The sequence below is a fragment of the Heloderma suspectum genome, chromosome 7 (assembly GCF_057233095.1).
Source record: "Heloderma suspectum isolate Gila_16-S chromosome 7, 16-S_ref, whole genome shotgun sequence".
Classification (NCBI taxonomy): Eukaryota; Metazoa; Chordata; class Lepidosauria; order Squamata; family Helodermatidae; genus Heloderma; species Heloderma suspectum.
In genome coordinates, this window is record NC_139464.1 from 102,871,603 (window position 1) to 102,887,720 (window position 16,118).

The window sequence follows — 16,118 nt, forward strand, 5'->3', positions numbered from 1 at the left end:
TGCCACAAGCAAAACTGGGCTGGGCTGAGAAATTCAAACCCCCCCCCCCAATTCCATTGTTATCAGTTTATAGTAGGAAGTATGTCTACACAAAAATAAGCATGAACAGCATGTCTACTCACAACTAAGGAGGATGAGTCTCTGCATGTCTACTCATATGTAAGTAGGACTGAATAACTCAGCAGCACTTTCAAATAGCATCCCAAATATCAAGCCTCTGCATGTCTACTCAGAACTAAACAGGAAAAGCATCTCCAGGACCAAGGTCAGAAGAAAGCAGCACTCAGAAGCTTCCTTCCTTGGCCCTGGCCCCTCTGCCCAGCAGGGGAAAGCTCTTATCTCTGATCAGCTGCTGATCAGAGATAAGAGCTTTTCCTCAGTGTCAGAAGCTGTCAGGCAGGATGGGAAACCCCTGTAGGCCTTATCAGGCCCACAGGCCAGACATTTCCCATCCCTAATGTAAGCCAATGGCAAAGTTCTACTGGCTGCAATCCTAAACACACTTACTAGGGAGTAAGCCCCACTGAACACAGTGAGTCTTACTTCTGAGTAAACGTGTATAGAATTGCACTGCCCGAGCTGCAGGCAGTCAGGCAAAGATCAAATTAATCAAGGGCTCACTGTACAGGAATGGGAATACAGTACACCCATTAGATTAATAGGCTCAAGCACTATATAATGAAATGCAAGTTCATTGCTCAATGCATACAGGCATATATATATTTTCATTAATTTTTAATTTTAATATAATTGAGATATTATATAAAAGTACTATTAAGTACTAATGCCTTAATTTCTGTCAGTGACTGAGACTGCTCGGACTACATTTGCAGGGTTAATTTTGTGGAGATGACTCAGTCATTGATGAACTCCTAATCTGTCTGTGGTGGGGCAACAGATTGCCTTCTTTACCTTACATGAACTCTGTATACAACTGGCTCTAGAAAAAGTTTGCTGGAGAAAGACTTGCATAGGAATTTTTATCTATCTAAGATTTCCATTCAAGTTATAGAAGTTGAAAGCTTGCCAAATCTTTTGTGGCAGTATAGCTGGTCCTAATAAAGGTATTGCCCAATTGAGGATTTTAGAATATTTGTATTATCTATTTTGGCTAATAAACATACACAAAAAATATTATATGTATAAAAGGTTGCATTTTTATGTTGCCCAACTAGAACTGAATAGTGAATCCAAATGGTAAATTAGTACAAGATTCTCCTGCAATGTCTCATAGTTAAGACTGTGCTGTTTGTTTGAGACCAAGAAAAACAATACATTAGCCTACAACTTTTTTTATACGGCTATTCTGTTACAAGACCCAAATTGTGCCTTGAATAGGTTTAAAATGTAGGCCTGATAGAGGGTATTTCTCTTCCTCTAAAATATATTTCCTAAAATAGAAGGGAGAACATACAATTCTGATTTAGTAAATGGAATAGGTATGTCAATTTTGAAAATATATGTAACCCAACTTTCCCTACTAGCAACCCTGTGGGATGGGACAACCATGAGACCTGGGTTCATACAGTGGTGGATGAGGCAGAAAGATGTTGACCCCAAACACATGTGTGGTGCCACCAGCCCACCAGGACCCCTGTTCCCTGAAAGGGGTGGGGGTGGGACAAACAAGTGAGCAACTTATTGGGTTAATAAAACAAAAACTAAAGCCTTAGAAACACCCTTGGTCAGAACTGGGTTTCATCTAACAAGGCAAACATTTGAGGTCCTCATTGTTTAGTTAAGGCAGTAGGCAGATGAGAAAGTAAATGGGTATTCTCTAAGGAGGAAAACTTGAGTCTAAGGAAATTATTTTTGAACAAATACAGGGATGTTGTCTAAACTTTGTCAGATTATGATTAAGTTCTAGACCATTACGCATTACCATGTAGAATAAATATCCAGAAAAAGAGATATACCTGAATTGGTTTCAAAATATTTAGGAAACAGCATTACTTTCCTGATTTTAAGTTAACTGAGAACAATCAAAACCTTTGTGGGATTGACACCTTGGAAATCTAAAAGGGTTGTTTTTTGCAATAGCTCTATATGTCACTTTATAAAATCTTTTCCACCCAGTTAACTTAATAACAAACAGACAAGTAGGTGTTCACCCCAAGGAAGTAATCTCTAGAGTTGCAGTTTAATATACGGTTAACATTCTGGTTTTCTTTTATTGCTTTGAGTAATCTGAGAAAATTCAAAGAACAATACTTGCCTAAAGCCTGCTTCGAAGACAATTCTTTCCTATATAGAAGTTATCTTACCACTGGAAAAAAATGTGTATCCCCTCACTTTTTATTTGTAGATTTTATTCTGTAAACATAATACAACAGAAAGAGAGCCATCTTTGCTTTGTAGACTCCTACTTGTCAAGTACAGCATGCACATTTATTTTACTTCAAGAGCTGGACAGCTCTTGTGCAAATTTGCTGTAAAATATACAGGACAGAAAACTAAACAAGCATTTACAGTCCAGGTATGGGCAACCCAATGCCTCCAGAGGTTTGTACTACAAATCCTATCATCCTTGATAACTGGACATGCTGGCTAGGTCTTATGGGATTTGAAGTACAAAATATGTGGAGGGTACAAGGGTTTCCTACCAATAATATGTACAAAAATATGTACATTGTTTTCCCCACACTATGGCTAACTGTACACAGAAAACGTCTCATGTCTTTTATCTTACGGTCTCTAACATCAATGGCTATAGCAGGGTGTTGAACCACTTTCAGCTCAAGAGCCGGATTAAAATTTGACGAAGTTCTTGGGGGCCACATTCCAGTGATGGGTGGGGCCAAAGGCAAAAGGGGGCTAAGCCAAAGACAAAAACGGTGGGGCCATAAATGCCAAAAAGCCAGCATGTTTCAGCTTAAAGTTCTTACTGGCAGTAACTAAGCCTCAGGAGAGGCATTTCAACCTTTTAGAAAACGGGGAAAAACATTCCCTGCCAGCATGGCCAATGGTCAGAAATGCTGGGACTTGTAGTCCAAAACATCTGGAGGCCACTGGGTTACCTAGCCTTTCCATAGACTGTTAAAAAACACATTCAGTAAGCCAAGAATTCACAGCCCAATAACTTCTTAAAAAGGAAGCTCAATCTATAGCAGTTCTAAAATTACATGTAACCCGAAGTATTTTCAGCAGATCTATTTGTATCTATGCACAGCCCTTTTCTACTCAATGCTAGACTACCACTGAAATTATACAAAATGAATAGCATAATAAATGCAAATTACAGAGCACGAATAACACCGTAGTTCCATTCGGGTCAAGAATTGGCAACATGATAGGGCCTGGGTGCCAACACTGCTTCTATCCTATTCCAACTTCATTTGTGGGTAGGAGAGGTGAAAAAATGCCCCACACATTGCTTGGTGATGTAATGGATACAATTTCTACAATGCTTTCCAATGTGCTAAGATCTCAGGTTCAACTTCTCCACTAACTTACACCATAATTGGAGCCTATTTTCCCATTATCTACAATCTATGCTTTAAAATTGAGGAGTTCCCATATTAAGTTGTACCTTTCTTTCAACAGATTTTTCTATGGCTTGCTATTTTCCCTTCAAATATCCTATACCTGAAGGAGACATGTGCATTAAAATTGCTTTCACAAGTTGTGAAACCAATTCTGTTCTTATCATCTCAAGTTACTTCTGCTCTCAATCTTGTTCTAGTAATAGAGAAGAAATCATGTACTGGGGGAAGAAAGATATGGTCAATCAACATACAATCAGCACACAAATGAGAAAGTTATACTAAGCTACCACAGAAACTTCACTGAGTCCTGCAGAACACATTTGGCAGTTAGTAGGAACATGAAACAGCGCGCTGCTACTCTCATTTGACTTATTACTGTATTTCTGGTTACATTAGACAAACATGGTCAAGTAGAATTGCTTTGTGATAGCCACAACTTATGAAACAAGACCAGCTTGTTTGTGCATTTGGAAATTGTAAAACCAGCTAGCACATCGCAAGGAGAAATATCACAACAGCAGCTGAATTAATAAAGTCCTATCAATGTCCCTGTCCCTACCCCTGCCACTGTATTCACAACTGAATTCATGAGAATTTCTTAGCTGGGAGCACAACCTCTCTATCATTTGAAGTATCTCCCTAGCACCTTGACTCTAAAAATGTCTAGTTTGTCCAAGAAGCTATGCAAACCAAAAACACAGACACACAGGGCAAGAAACCAGATGTACAGTCTCCCTTAGCGTACCATCTGGGTGTGGTTTCCATTCTCTCTCTCTCTCTCTCTCTCTCTCTCTCACACACACACACACTCTCTCTCTCTCTCTAGTAGGCCCGAGACGTCTGTAATATCCCTTTTTCCCTGCCTAGTTCTTAATGTAATGAAACCAACCAAGGTGCATGCATTTGAATTTGCTATCACACAGCCCAGAGAATGGAAAGCTCCATGCCTAAGGCACTGCTACCCACCAGTAAATACAGTAACAATAATGATCATTCATCAAGGTTAAGGCCCCTTTTGCACTCTGGACTTTTGCACAAAATACCTATGGAGGGAAAACGAAATCCTACGCTTATAATTTAGATTCCTGCTACCCCTCTTTTGATCCTAAGGGAAAACCCCTCCCCAAAACAAAGGTTTTAAAAACATTTAGCGGAGACTCTGGTTTACATGATTGTCACAGACCACTGTGGCTTACTTAAGCCACAGTGGGTTGTGGCATATGCCGGTGGCCATTTTGAATATTCAAGCTGTGGTTGGTGGTCAACCATGGCTTATCATGTCATGTGACCTTAGTGAGGGTGGCCCTCACATAAGCCACTCTTGCCAGGTTCACACGACCTAAGCCACGGCAACCACCCACTGCGGCTTGAATATTCAAAAGGGCGGCCAGCACACACCATAATCCACCATGGCTTAAATAAGCTATAGAGGGCTGCACTGATCATGCGAAACCGATCTGTGCCTACTTCAAGTTCAGTGGTTTGCATTGCCCCCTCCTAAGTTATCTTTGTTCACACTCCTACCCTCCTTCCCCAACATTATCTGTGTTTCCCTTTCCAAACCTCTATCCAAGAAAACCGTGTACAGCACAAGGGCTTAAGGGACCTAAAAGCATCACTCTTTCCTTCGGTTCCCCATCACAGATCCACCAAGGAAAACCTAAGCAACTCCAGTGGCCTGACATCAAGGACAGCTTCCAGATCCATTGTTTCCCCCGGAAAATTTCCTCTCCATCTTCACTTTGGAATAGGTAATAGCTGGACTTTCCTTCCCCACTTGCTTCTTTCTTCTTTCTACCTCTAACTTTCCAAGTAGATTAGCTGCACTGCCTCTAGCAAAGCATTAAATATACTTATATACCTTTTTCTAACACAATTAGGATCTCTCATTGTCTATTTGGCAACTGTCACCCTCCTTGTTCCTTATTCAGGTTCCTCTTACATTGACCTCTCCTTATAGATTTAACCACATATATACTGGTCCAATCAGAATACTGCTTATGTAACTGATCTTTCTATTTTCATAATATATTGCATATTTTATTATTCTAAACTTTGGCTTGATTGTTGTTTTTTCCCACCTGAGTGCCCCAATTATTATGGCAGCACACTTTGGCCTTTGGTTAAATATACTTGACACATATCGCTCTGATAGGAACACGTAGTAACACTATTATATTTTGCTTTTAAGGCCACTACTAAGGCTTCATCTTTTGAGATCTTACTTGTGAAACCTCTATCCAATGTTTTACTGAAGAAGTAACCCTTTCATCTGCAACACTGAATGGTTTCCCACATGCTTATGGGTGGTAGATGAATTTACAATGAAAGCTGATTTTTAGTGTGATATCATATACTCAGTGTATTCATTAGAGGGGAACTAGTGATATTGCAAGGATCTTTGTGGGTCACAGGATGCATCTTAAATCAGCTTCTGCTGCATCCTCTTAATTTACAAGTCTTTCATTTATTCCACCTGCGTTGCCAAATGTGGTTATATCTTTCATCAGAAAGAAGAAAAAAGAGGAACAAATTGGTTAAAATATTTTTTCCATAAATATGTCTAGCATAAAATGTAATACTGCCATCTTCCTTTGTTTTCCTGCTAACTTCTCTTTATAGAGAGATGTTTCCAGGCCATCTTGTGGCCACAGTTAACGTATCAATCAATTACACCAAGCTATGTCTTACAAATATGTTATCTTGAAAGATCTAGCAGTAAATGACTTACGGTTCTTTATGTATCCAGAGGTGAAAGTTTCACCCTTGCCCAGCGGACACAGAACTGAAAGAAATCAAAACCTCGCTGATCACCTAAATGTATTAACAGCAGAAAAAAAACCCCTAAAACGTGTAATGCTTCAATGTATGGACAATAGTAGCCATGAGCATTCCTTCCAGTACATGTAATACTATCTAGCAGTGTGTGCCTGCTATCTTTATGTTATTTCAATTCAGAATCCAGACCAAGAATTATTGATCATAGAATCATAGAATAGTAGGGTTGGAAGGGGCCTACAAGGCCATCGAGTCCAACCCCCAAATGATCAAGATTATTTACCCAGATCAAAGGAGTTGATGAGACAGCTTACATGAAAAATAGTGCAACACTGACTTGCTCCTATATTGGTAGTATGAGGCACATCAGGGCACCATCTATGGGGTGGGAGGGGGGGAATGCAAGACCCCCCCCCCCAGACATTGAAACGTAGGCACAACTTCCTCTTACATATGTGCTTATGACCGCAGGTAAGCAACCACCCATCTAATCATCTCCTGTCCACCAATATCTCTTATGGTAACCCAGTTCACTCAGTTGCAGCATCATTTGATTATTCAATTGACACATGTTCAGTGCATATGTCTAATCCGTTCTAGCTGAGACTGACCATAGCTGTTACAAAAGACAACAACAACATGATTCCAAATACTCATTATTTGGTGGAATGAACCTTAAACAAACCTGTTCAATAGTGGCCAAGGGGTATTTTTAAATAAGGTACTAAAAAAGCAACGCCAAAACCCCACACACATGCTGTCAACATGCGCGGTTACAGGATACTAGTAATTCTGATTGCACTGCCCTGTGTAGTTAACAAGGCCTGTTTCCTGTACCTCTTCACCTGTGTCTTATCCAAAACACAACTTTCACATTTCTCCAACCCAAAAAGAAACCAGCACTGTTTCTGCAATGGGTGCTAAACACTTGCACTTCCTGTTCATTCTGCAACACAGCCATTTTCAAAGTAACTCAAGAGTTTATTTTAATTTTTGTAATTAATGAATTTGGATTTTAATTCAGCCTACCAGTAAAGCAAGGGTCCCCAACATGGCACCCACTGGCACGTCTAATGGTGCATGTGAATGGCTCCCCAACATGGTGCCCACAGACACTCGAATTTTTAATTTTTTTAATTCCCCATTTTCTCATATACGTACCTGTATTTGTATGAAATGCATATAACTTTCTAGCAATTATACATGGGCTTCAATAAAAGTGGACCAAATACCCAAACAAGTATCCATTTGAAGGTGGAGTCTATATGCTACCCATTCAAATACCGAAAGCACTGTAAGGTCTTCAACCCATTGTATTATAGGAGGTGAGCGTTTTATCCCTCCAATGTTTTAATATCAGTCTTTTAGCTAACAAAAGAGTACAGAGAATCCATTTTTGCTGACCATTTGTTAATATCCATGAAGCAGGTAAATGATTCAAAAGAGCATGTACATCAGTAAATATTAAAGACTGTTCCCGTACAGAATTTATCTGTGTAATAACCTCCTCCTCCCTCAAAAGAAGCAACTACTGGATATAGCCAAAGCATATGTTTAAAAGAAGCATTAGCTGCATTGTACTGCCAGCAATTAGCTGAAGTAAACAATTTCTTATTAAAGAGACATTGCAGCATCCAACAGACACGAAACGAATGTTTTTGCTGAGTAAGATGCAGCCAAAGGTCCATAAACATGACAGGTAGATGCCAAAGTGGCAATCCACTGATTAGGCATTTTGTGGTGGTGCCCACAGCAGTTTCTCAAATTTCCAAATGTGCCCACGGGTCCAAAAAGGCTGGGGACTCCTGCATTAAAGCTTAGAGAGAGTAATAAGTAATACAAATCCAGGGTGGGGGGAATCTTAGGACAGGCTAGTTTGGATCCCAAGAGCCACAGGTTCAATGTGTTTTTCCTGCCTCTACTAAACTGCTACTCTGCTTCTCACTCAAAGCTATTCCTGAGGACCCTTTGGAGCAGTATTAATGTGGCACAAGGAGATGCAGCTGTGGCGGGTGGGGCAGGCATAAATCACAGAGGGCTATTTGGATTGAAGACAAAATGTATTGCTAAATAATAGAGTAATGTCTTGACCCCTAGTAACCACTCTGGACTCACTAAGGAATCCTCTACAAGAAAGGTGCATGGAGTGGCCTAATAAGTGTTTTGTCCATGATTGCAGAGTGGTATATTAAAGTGGGTCTCTGTTCTACACTGAAGTTGAGTTTTTGCTACTTATAGTTGCAGAAAAAAATCTAGTTAAGAGGCCAGCACATATTTTGCTAATATCTAATTACTACCAATTAAAATACAAAGAGCCATCAACACTGCTTACTGGCACACCACAGCTGCAATGGAATAAACCCTATGATTGAAGGAACAGAAACATCCCTAGAGTATTTTGAACACAAAATCCTTGAATAATATAAGTGTATGCTGTACAGAACTAGAAAAATCAGATGAACATCAGAAGTTTTTGTGAGGAAATTATGGTAACTTACCTATATTTTGCGCAGGTAGAGTTTTGACTTGAAGGGCCTTCAGGATTAAGAGTGACTTGTGGTGAAACCTGAGCTGACAGCAAAAACCCCAAAGCTAAAATAACAAGCGCAACGGTAGTGCCTACAATAAAGGAACAAACCACTTTATTTCGTAACACAGAATTTTAATAATGCAAATGTGTTTTTTCTAGCAGAAAAATTCTCTTGTGCGCAATTTAACAAAGTTGGGTTGATTGTGCCCACTTCACCAATGCCCGTAGGCACCAACTCCTCAACATACATGCCCTGGGGAAAATCTGGTGCAGTATTAAAGAGAATTACATAGCACTTGCTTCAGAATAACCCTTCAGACAGGGTTGCTACTCTTGATTAAAACTCCTACCAAAATGTAGGTGCTCAACATGTGCCCACACCCATATGATCAGATGGAATAGCATCTGCAAGAAATGGAAGGCCATAAGAGCATCCAGTTCCAGTATCTGCCAATCCAGTGAATGCATTTCATAATGCCTGAGTGTGAAGCAAACAAATGTTTAAATATTTATTTATACAATTTATTACCTGCTTTTCATTATAAAATAATCCCAAATTGGGGTACAAAATCAATAAAACACAATAAAATCATACTGCATCAACCGATTAATCAGTAAAACAGGGGAGAACAGAAACGAAGATAAGTAAAATTCAAAAATCCATATTAGTGTAATAACTTTATTATGCTTAATAAAGACTTAATACCTAATGAAGGTATTACACTAATATGGATTATTTTTTTCTTATGGTCAACACAGTTGATTTTGGGGGTGGCGTTGTGACAGATAAGTTTACAAGTCATGTTATTAATAAATACCACATGAAGATCTCTGTTAGCCTGAGGCAAATATGGCAAATATCATGAATAGGATAAAAGCTCTTTAGAAGCTTGCACTCCTGAAGGCACAAAGACATTCTTCAGATGCCAAAGAGGAAAAAGGTGGTCTGGAGTATTTATCCTCATGTCTCCATAAGAAAGGGGCCTGGATCCTTGTGGCTGTACCTGCAATGCTTTACTGCCTGTACCTTCACAGGCACAAAAGGGTAATGAGGTCTATCAGGTCTGCCTTGAAAGTGTGAATACACCAATGCAACTCTTAGATCTCCTTCATGCTATGGCAAGGCTGGGCAGAGGTTGCTTGGAACCTTTAGTAAGACCCAGCAGGAGCCTGGTGTGGAGGCAGCTGTTGTATCCACAAGTGATTATAACATTATGTTTTTTTTAAAAAAAATCCTGAACTAACAAGATGCTATATACTGGTTTTACTTAAGGCTTCCTTGCCAAGTGAAGGTAGGAGTGATGAAAAATCAGATTGTTAATAGCCTTTCTCCCCCATCCCTGAAACATGCTGAAGCATGTTCAGGCACTAGAAAGTCTGTTACATTTAGTCTGAATGTGATGTGAAATCAGTCAGTAGCACTCCATCTGCAGCTTTGAATATGCTGAAAATTCAACATCCTTACATCTAGAGAATCAGCAAACAGACAAAATAATTATTCCTTTTTTGGCTTGAATTAACTGTATGGTTCCACACACTGAAAGGAACTGGATATTTAAAAAAAAACATCAGTAGACAGAAAAAGATGGAGGTTACAATCTCCTACTGCTTTTACCAGCTGGGCTGGGACCCTCCTCCCTGCTCACAGAGACCATTGGAACCAACTACCCTCTGAGGCATAGCACCAAGACCACCTGCTCCTGGGTGTGAGGATATTATCTGGGTCCCCTGAGCCTTATCTGCAGTGGCAAGAGCAAGAACAAGCCAGCAGATTCTAACTCAGTCCCAGAAGGCTGAGGCCCCATCCTGTAAGACGAACCATGTCCTGCTGTATTACCGACAGCTTCAGGAAGGTTAGGTCACCACCAGGATATTTTGTGGAGGCCCACCAAGGCCTGTTTCTGAAATATGAGCAGTCCATTTCTATCACAGCTGGTCATTATAAGAATTGACCAATGTTAATCGGGGCCTGAGCCTTCTGGTTTTCCTTTTCCCTCCCCATCCTTTTTCTATTGTGCCCTCTCTGATGGCAGAGACTATCGTACTTCTATTGATTTGTAAGCAACTTTGGGAGCCTTTCTGGCTGAACAGCAAGGTATAAATGCTCTAAATAAATCAAGAAAATTATCCATCAGTACAGGAGGTTTTTTAAAAAAATAAAAATAAATCTGGAATATATATGCTGTATTGCTAGCTCCCAGGCTCTTGAAGCAATTTTTGGTAAAACAACAACAATGTACTAAAGCAGAAGCTTAAAATAAATAATAGCTTGTCAAAAGCTTGATTTTGACTTCATTATATGTATCTTACTGCAACCAGATCTAAGTATATCATGGCCATTTCATTGTCAATACAAAACTGACTTGATAATAGCTATTTACATCGCTGGGACCTACACTAGTCATATCTCAAACAACCTTTTCAAAATTTAGATACAAGATTCAGAGTGAGATTTTCCTTTGCATTAATTAGGAAAAATACTGGAACAAATATTAGTTTTTATGAGACCTTATTTCTCCTGATTCCAAGGTATTCTTATTTTTTATCTTAACACTGGGGTGAGTTACCCAGCACCACCCTAGTGCTTCATACCTGATCAAGCAACTGAAATAGGCTTTCCACTTCCAAACCCAATGCTCTAACAACCTAGTTCATTAATTTAAAATGCTTTAAAAACAACATTTTGCAAGAACAATAATTTAATTGTTATTGTATTTCCATGTTCAAATAAACTTGCATCTTCTCAGTCCATCTTGACATGCAAATTACAGTGAATTTTTGCTTAAAGTTCTCCAGTTTGATACATACCTGCTAAACTTCCAAGTGTGAGTTTCCGGCGCCCCACTTTCTCAACAAGCCAGACACCAACAAGAGTGAAAATGAAATTAGTGAATGCTGTCACTGCTGCAAGCCAAATTGCAAGCTGGTCATCTTGAACACCTGACATCTGCAGAATGGTTGCACTGTAGTACCTGAAAGATGAATAAAATAAAATAGGAAGTATAGCCACTGATTTGGGCATTGCTAAAACATGATTTAATATATGGGTCTTCATTGTGGTTCGCACAGTATGAGGTTCTTCCTTTCCAGGCGCTTTCATTTTGATTTTCAAAGAAACAGGCAGGTATCATAATACTCTGCTTTGCCAGACATGTTGACCAGAGAGACATCAAAAACATGTCGCTTGGAAGGGTCTGGAGCTCCAGCAGATCCTAGGGATGCTGACTCCTGGCGCCCACAAATACATTATCTAAGATCTCGTGGGCTAAACACTGGAGTCATTTCTGTAGGGTAGCCTTCCCCAACCTGGCTCCCTCCAGATATTTTGGATGTCAGCACCTATCAGCCCCAGCTGGCATGGCCAATGGTCAGGAATGTACAATGCTGTTGATTGGAAATAATTGTTGTTTATCTTCAAGGGACATCCTCCCAACCATGGAGGTATATGACACAAGGTAGCCCTAAGCTTTGTATTAGGTGCAAGAACACTGAAACCTTAGATCCTTATTCCATTTTGTGGAAATAAGGAACTGTAGCCAACTTCAGCAGCATCAGGAATACTGTGAGCTGCGGTTCAAAACATTTTGAGGGCACCAACTTGAGTAAAGTTGCCATAGGGGGACATGAGAGAGACGGACCATAGTCATGTGGAATGTGATTTCTTGCTTCCCCCAGAATTAATACTCTTAAATTGGCATTTATATTCCCCGCTGCCATAAGTCAAATATGAAGACTACACTCTTCCAGTACACTGCATTAACTACATTCAGACATCATGTGCTGCAGACTAAAAGGTGCTCATCACTAGCAAGTTCTGCCATGTAATCCATCACAGCCACTGAGCAGACATTTCAGAATAACTGTATTTAACAACTTACAGGTGGTTTAAGCTTTTGGAGCATTTTAAATCTCAGTTGTATGAGGAGCAACATCAAATCTTTGTTTAGATGTGGCAAATGCTCAGGAAAGAAAACCATTCAAACCAAACATGAGGGCAGAATGATTCCTCTTGCCCTCACCTGATTGTCATAAGCTTCAGAAAATTATTTAATCATTCAAATTCTTGCCAGAAAATTACAAATTCCTTCAGGTTTTGATGCAGCCGTTGGCAAGCCAGTTTCCAAAGCCCAAATTTTATGTTCAGTCTGAACCTCATTTGTATGAAATAGCATCTCCTTAACAAAGTCTTCATGATTTGGGAAGGGGGGCAGGAGAGAGAAAGCAAATGTTCTGATTTTTGTTCAGTTAGATCTACTGAATCACTCCTACTTAACCATCATGTTAAAAACAAAGAGTGTGGGTTCTTTTAGAGCAGGGGTGGGCAACTTGTGGCCCTCCAGATGTTTTGGTCTACAATTCCCATTAGCTCTAGCCAGCATAGCCAACGGTGAAGGATCCTGGGAGTTGTAGACCAAAATGTCTAGAATGCCACAAGTTGCCCAACCCATTTTAGAGCCTCTTAGAACTAATGTATCTTTCCTGCCATGTTTCCCTTATTACATTAGTACCTCTTCTACTGCTTCCACAACAGGCTTTCACAGCAGATTCCATTTATTTGTGCTTTAAGGAGGCTGAAACAATGCTCTATTTAACCTCACGTCGTCAAGAAAGGGACCCTATTGTTTGGATGAAACGCTATACCAGGAGTGGGCAACAAGTGCTATTTTGTGAGGGTGCTGGCTTTGCTGAATTAGCTGCAGTGGTGGCAGAAAAGCAGCAATTTTGAAAGGAAACAAGGGATGCAGGGAGCACAAATATAGTTTGCAAGTAGAATAACATCCCTGTATGCCTCCCAAGAGTGTGATTCTGCTTGCAAACAACTCCTTATGTGTCTTGCCACATTGCCACTTTTTTTTGCCAACCCTGCCATGACAAAGAATGTGACAACAGGGGTGGGGTGCAATGAGTTCCACTGCGGAGAAATGCAGCCTCCCTGATTCCTGGAAGTTTTCTGGGCTAAACCATAGTGAATGAGCCTCAGGCTTGCAAGCACTGTCCTCCCCTTCCCTCCCCTCCCCTTGTGGCATGGCCACAAGGAGATTAGACACTTTTGCTTATGTTTTAAACTAACCACAGTTAATCATTACGTCCAAACCCATACAAACTATAGTTAATCTTAACTATGGTTCAGGAAAGCCTGTTCCAATATGGAGTCCCTAGATCTTGTTTGGGCTATGACAACTAACATCCACAGCCAGCATGGCCTATAGTCAGGGATCATGAGAGCTGTAGTCCAACAACATCTGGGGACCCAAGGTTGGGAAAAGCTCATTTAGGGGAAACAAACCAGAATTGTAAGCCATGTTTTGATGCTAACTATGTTTTACTGAGTCAGGATATGACTAACATCAGTTTGTAAGGATTTGGATATGACAATTTAATTGAAAGCAGAAGCAAAAGCTTCCTATCTCCTCCTTGTAGTAGCACTGGAGAAGGGGAGGGATATGACAATTTAATTGAAAGCAGAAGCAAAAGCTTCCTATCTCCTCCTTGTAGTAGCACTGGAGAAGGGGAGGGGAGAGCATAGAGCAGGAGACAAATACATATGATGTTAAACTATAGTTGAGTGTTATGTCCAAACCTGATCACTACTGAATCTGGAGAAAACAATCTTTGTTCTAGTGAAATCTCTACCTAGATAGTAGCAAATAACTTCTTGATGCTTTTCTTAATATTAGTCCCCCCAGATGCTCAAATGTTTAAATTAAAATTTAATTTAGCGGATTCCAGTTGACAAGGCCATGAATGACTTGAGAGAGTACCTTATACTTCTCAATCCAGCTGCTACTGTAGATTGAGACCATCAGAGGGAGCTCCTGTGACAACAGCATACTTTCAAGCACGTGTCCTTTTAGCTACTCTGCTCTCTAAGGTTGGGGTGGCGGTGGCGGGGTGTGTGTGTGTAACCTGGAGCACAAGTGACAATGCTTTTTTAGGACAGAAAAAAAGACTGGGAGTAAAATATTCTAGACCAACACCACAATTTATGAGACATGAAGGACAGCACTGGTATTTGTGGAGTACAGGAGAAAAGACTGAGATCCACAGGCAATTAAACAGCTAGAAGATGGACTTTAAAAATGTATTTACCAGGGAAAGTTGAATCTAATACACTAATGTGTAGCAGAGCTACCACAATTTCCCTCCTTCCCTTCTTAATGTTAGTAAAATGTGTTTGTTCCTTTCCACTCTATGAATTGCATCCAGCTCTAGCTTACTGCCTGCAATTTTTAATCCTCCCTCCAAAAGCCTTTGGGTGCTGGGAAAGGAGACCTTCTCTGAGTAGAAGTTGGAATTTGACTTTCCACTATGGCATCACAATAATTAATTACAATAGATAACAACTGAAATTTTAAAAAAGTTTTGAGTAGCTTAGGTTTTCAGACTGTAAAACTAACAGCTCAGAGTATTATATAAAAAAGGTCAGTAATACATAAAAAGGTGCTATAAAAAGGACAGTTTGTTCCTCGTAAGGAAGTCACTGTCAAATCACAGTGTATATTACAGACTCCCTCGAACTCTCTACTACCTAAAAATACATAAGAACTAGGGTGTGTACCAAAGGCAAGATTCAGTTTGCTTTGGAAAGGGCCCTAGTTCAGCTCATATTGCTTCAGACACCCCTCTCTTTGAGGTTCCAATATGGAACCTCACTTCAAAAAGCTGAAGTTTTGTATATCTCCCCACTGACTACAACAGGGAAATCAACTGGCTATATAACTTTTTTTTTTTTAAAGTCTTGACAGAATTGGATGTAATTTGCAGTCACAGAAATCCCCTCTAAGTGGGTGAAACCCACCCAATTTCATACAGATAGGTTTTTTGTGCAAGCAGCCTTAAAAAAGTTTATTCTTTTAATAAACCCAATACTTTATTCCTTGGCAAAATTGGATGGAAGTTGCAGGCATGGTTGCCCCATCAGGGGACTCTCAAAGTGAAATCTTAAAAGCCTGGGAGGGAACAGATTTGCTTCTTTTCCCTCCCTAATTTTTTGGGCAATTTGTATGCTTTTTTCCTGCCTACACCGAAGTCACAGAAACTTTAAGTGCTTTGTCCTTGATGGAATGAATGGATGACACTTTGTTGCAAAAATACTGTATATGAACATGCGGACTGTAAAACTTATGTACATTGTATTGTGCAAAGGGGGGATTTAAAGTTTGGGTTTTTTAAAGGGATACCTTCCCTCTCTTTTGTGGGCAATTTGCTGTGTTTTCTGTTGTGGGTGGTGGGGGCTTTTTACACACAATTTGCCTGTAAAGCCATCAGAGCACCCCTTCCGCCTATGTTATTTCAGACACAGAGTTCTTATTCTTTGTTTCAAA

General features: G+C 40.0%; 1 protein-coding gene across 1 annotated transcript in view; it reads right to left on the bottom strand.

Annotated features, from left to right (window-relative positions):
- The window catches only part of SLC2A13 (solute carrier family 2 member 13), a 189,998-nt gene that overhangs the window by 49,408 nt on the left and 124,472 nt on the right, over positions 1 to 16,118 (bottom strand). Inside the window, exons 5-6 of the mRNA XM_084811010.1 lie at positions 11,602 to 11,765; positions 8,762 to 8,882 (exon numbers count right to left, since the gene is read on the bottom strand). Of these exons, the coding sequence (XP_084667136.1) occupies positions 8,762 to 8,882; positions 11,602 to 11,765 (285 nt within the window). The remainder of the gene's footprint in view (positions 1 to 8,761; positions 8,883 to 11,601; positions 11,766 to 16,118) is intronic.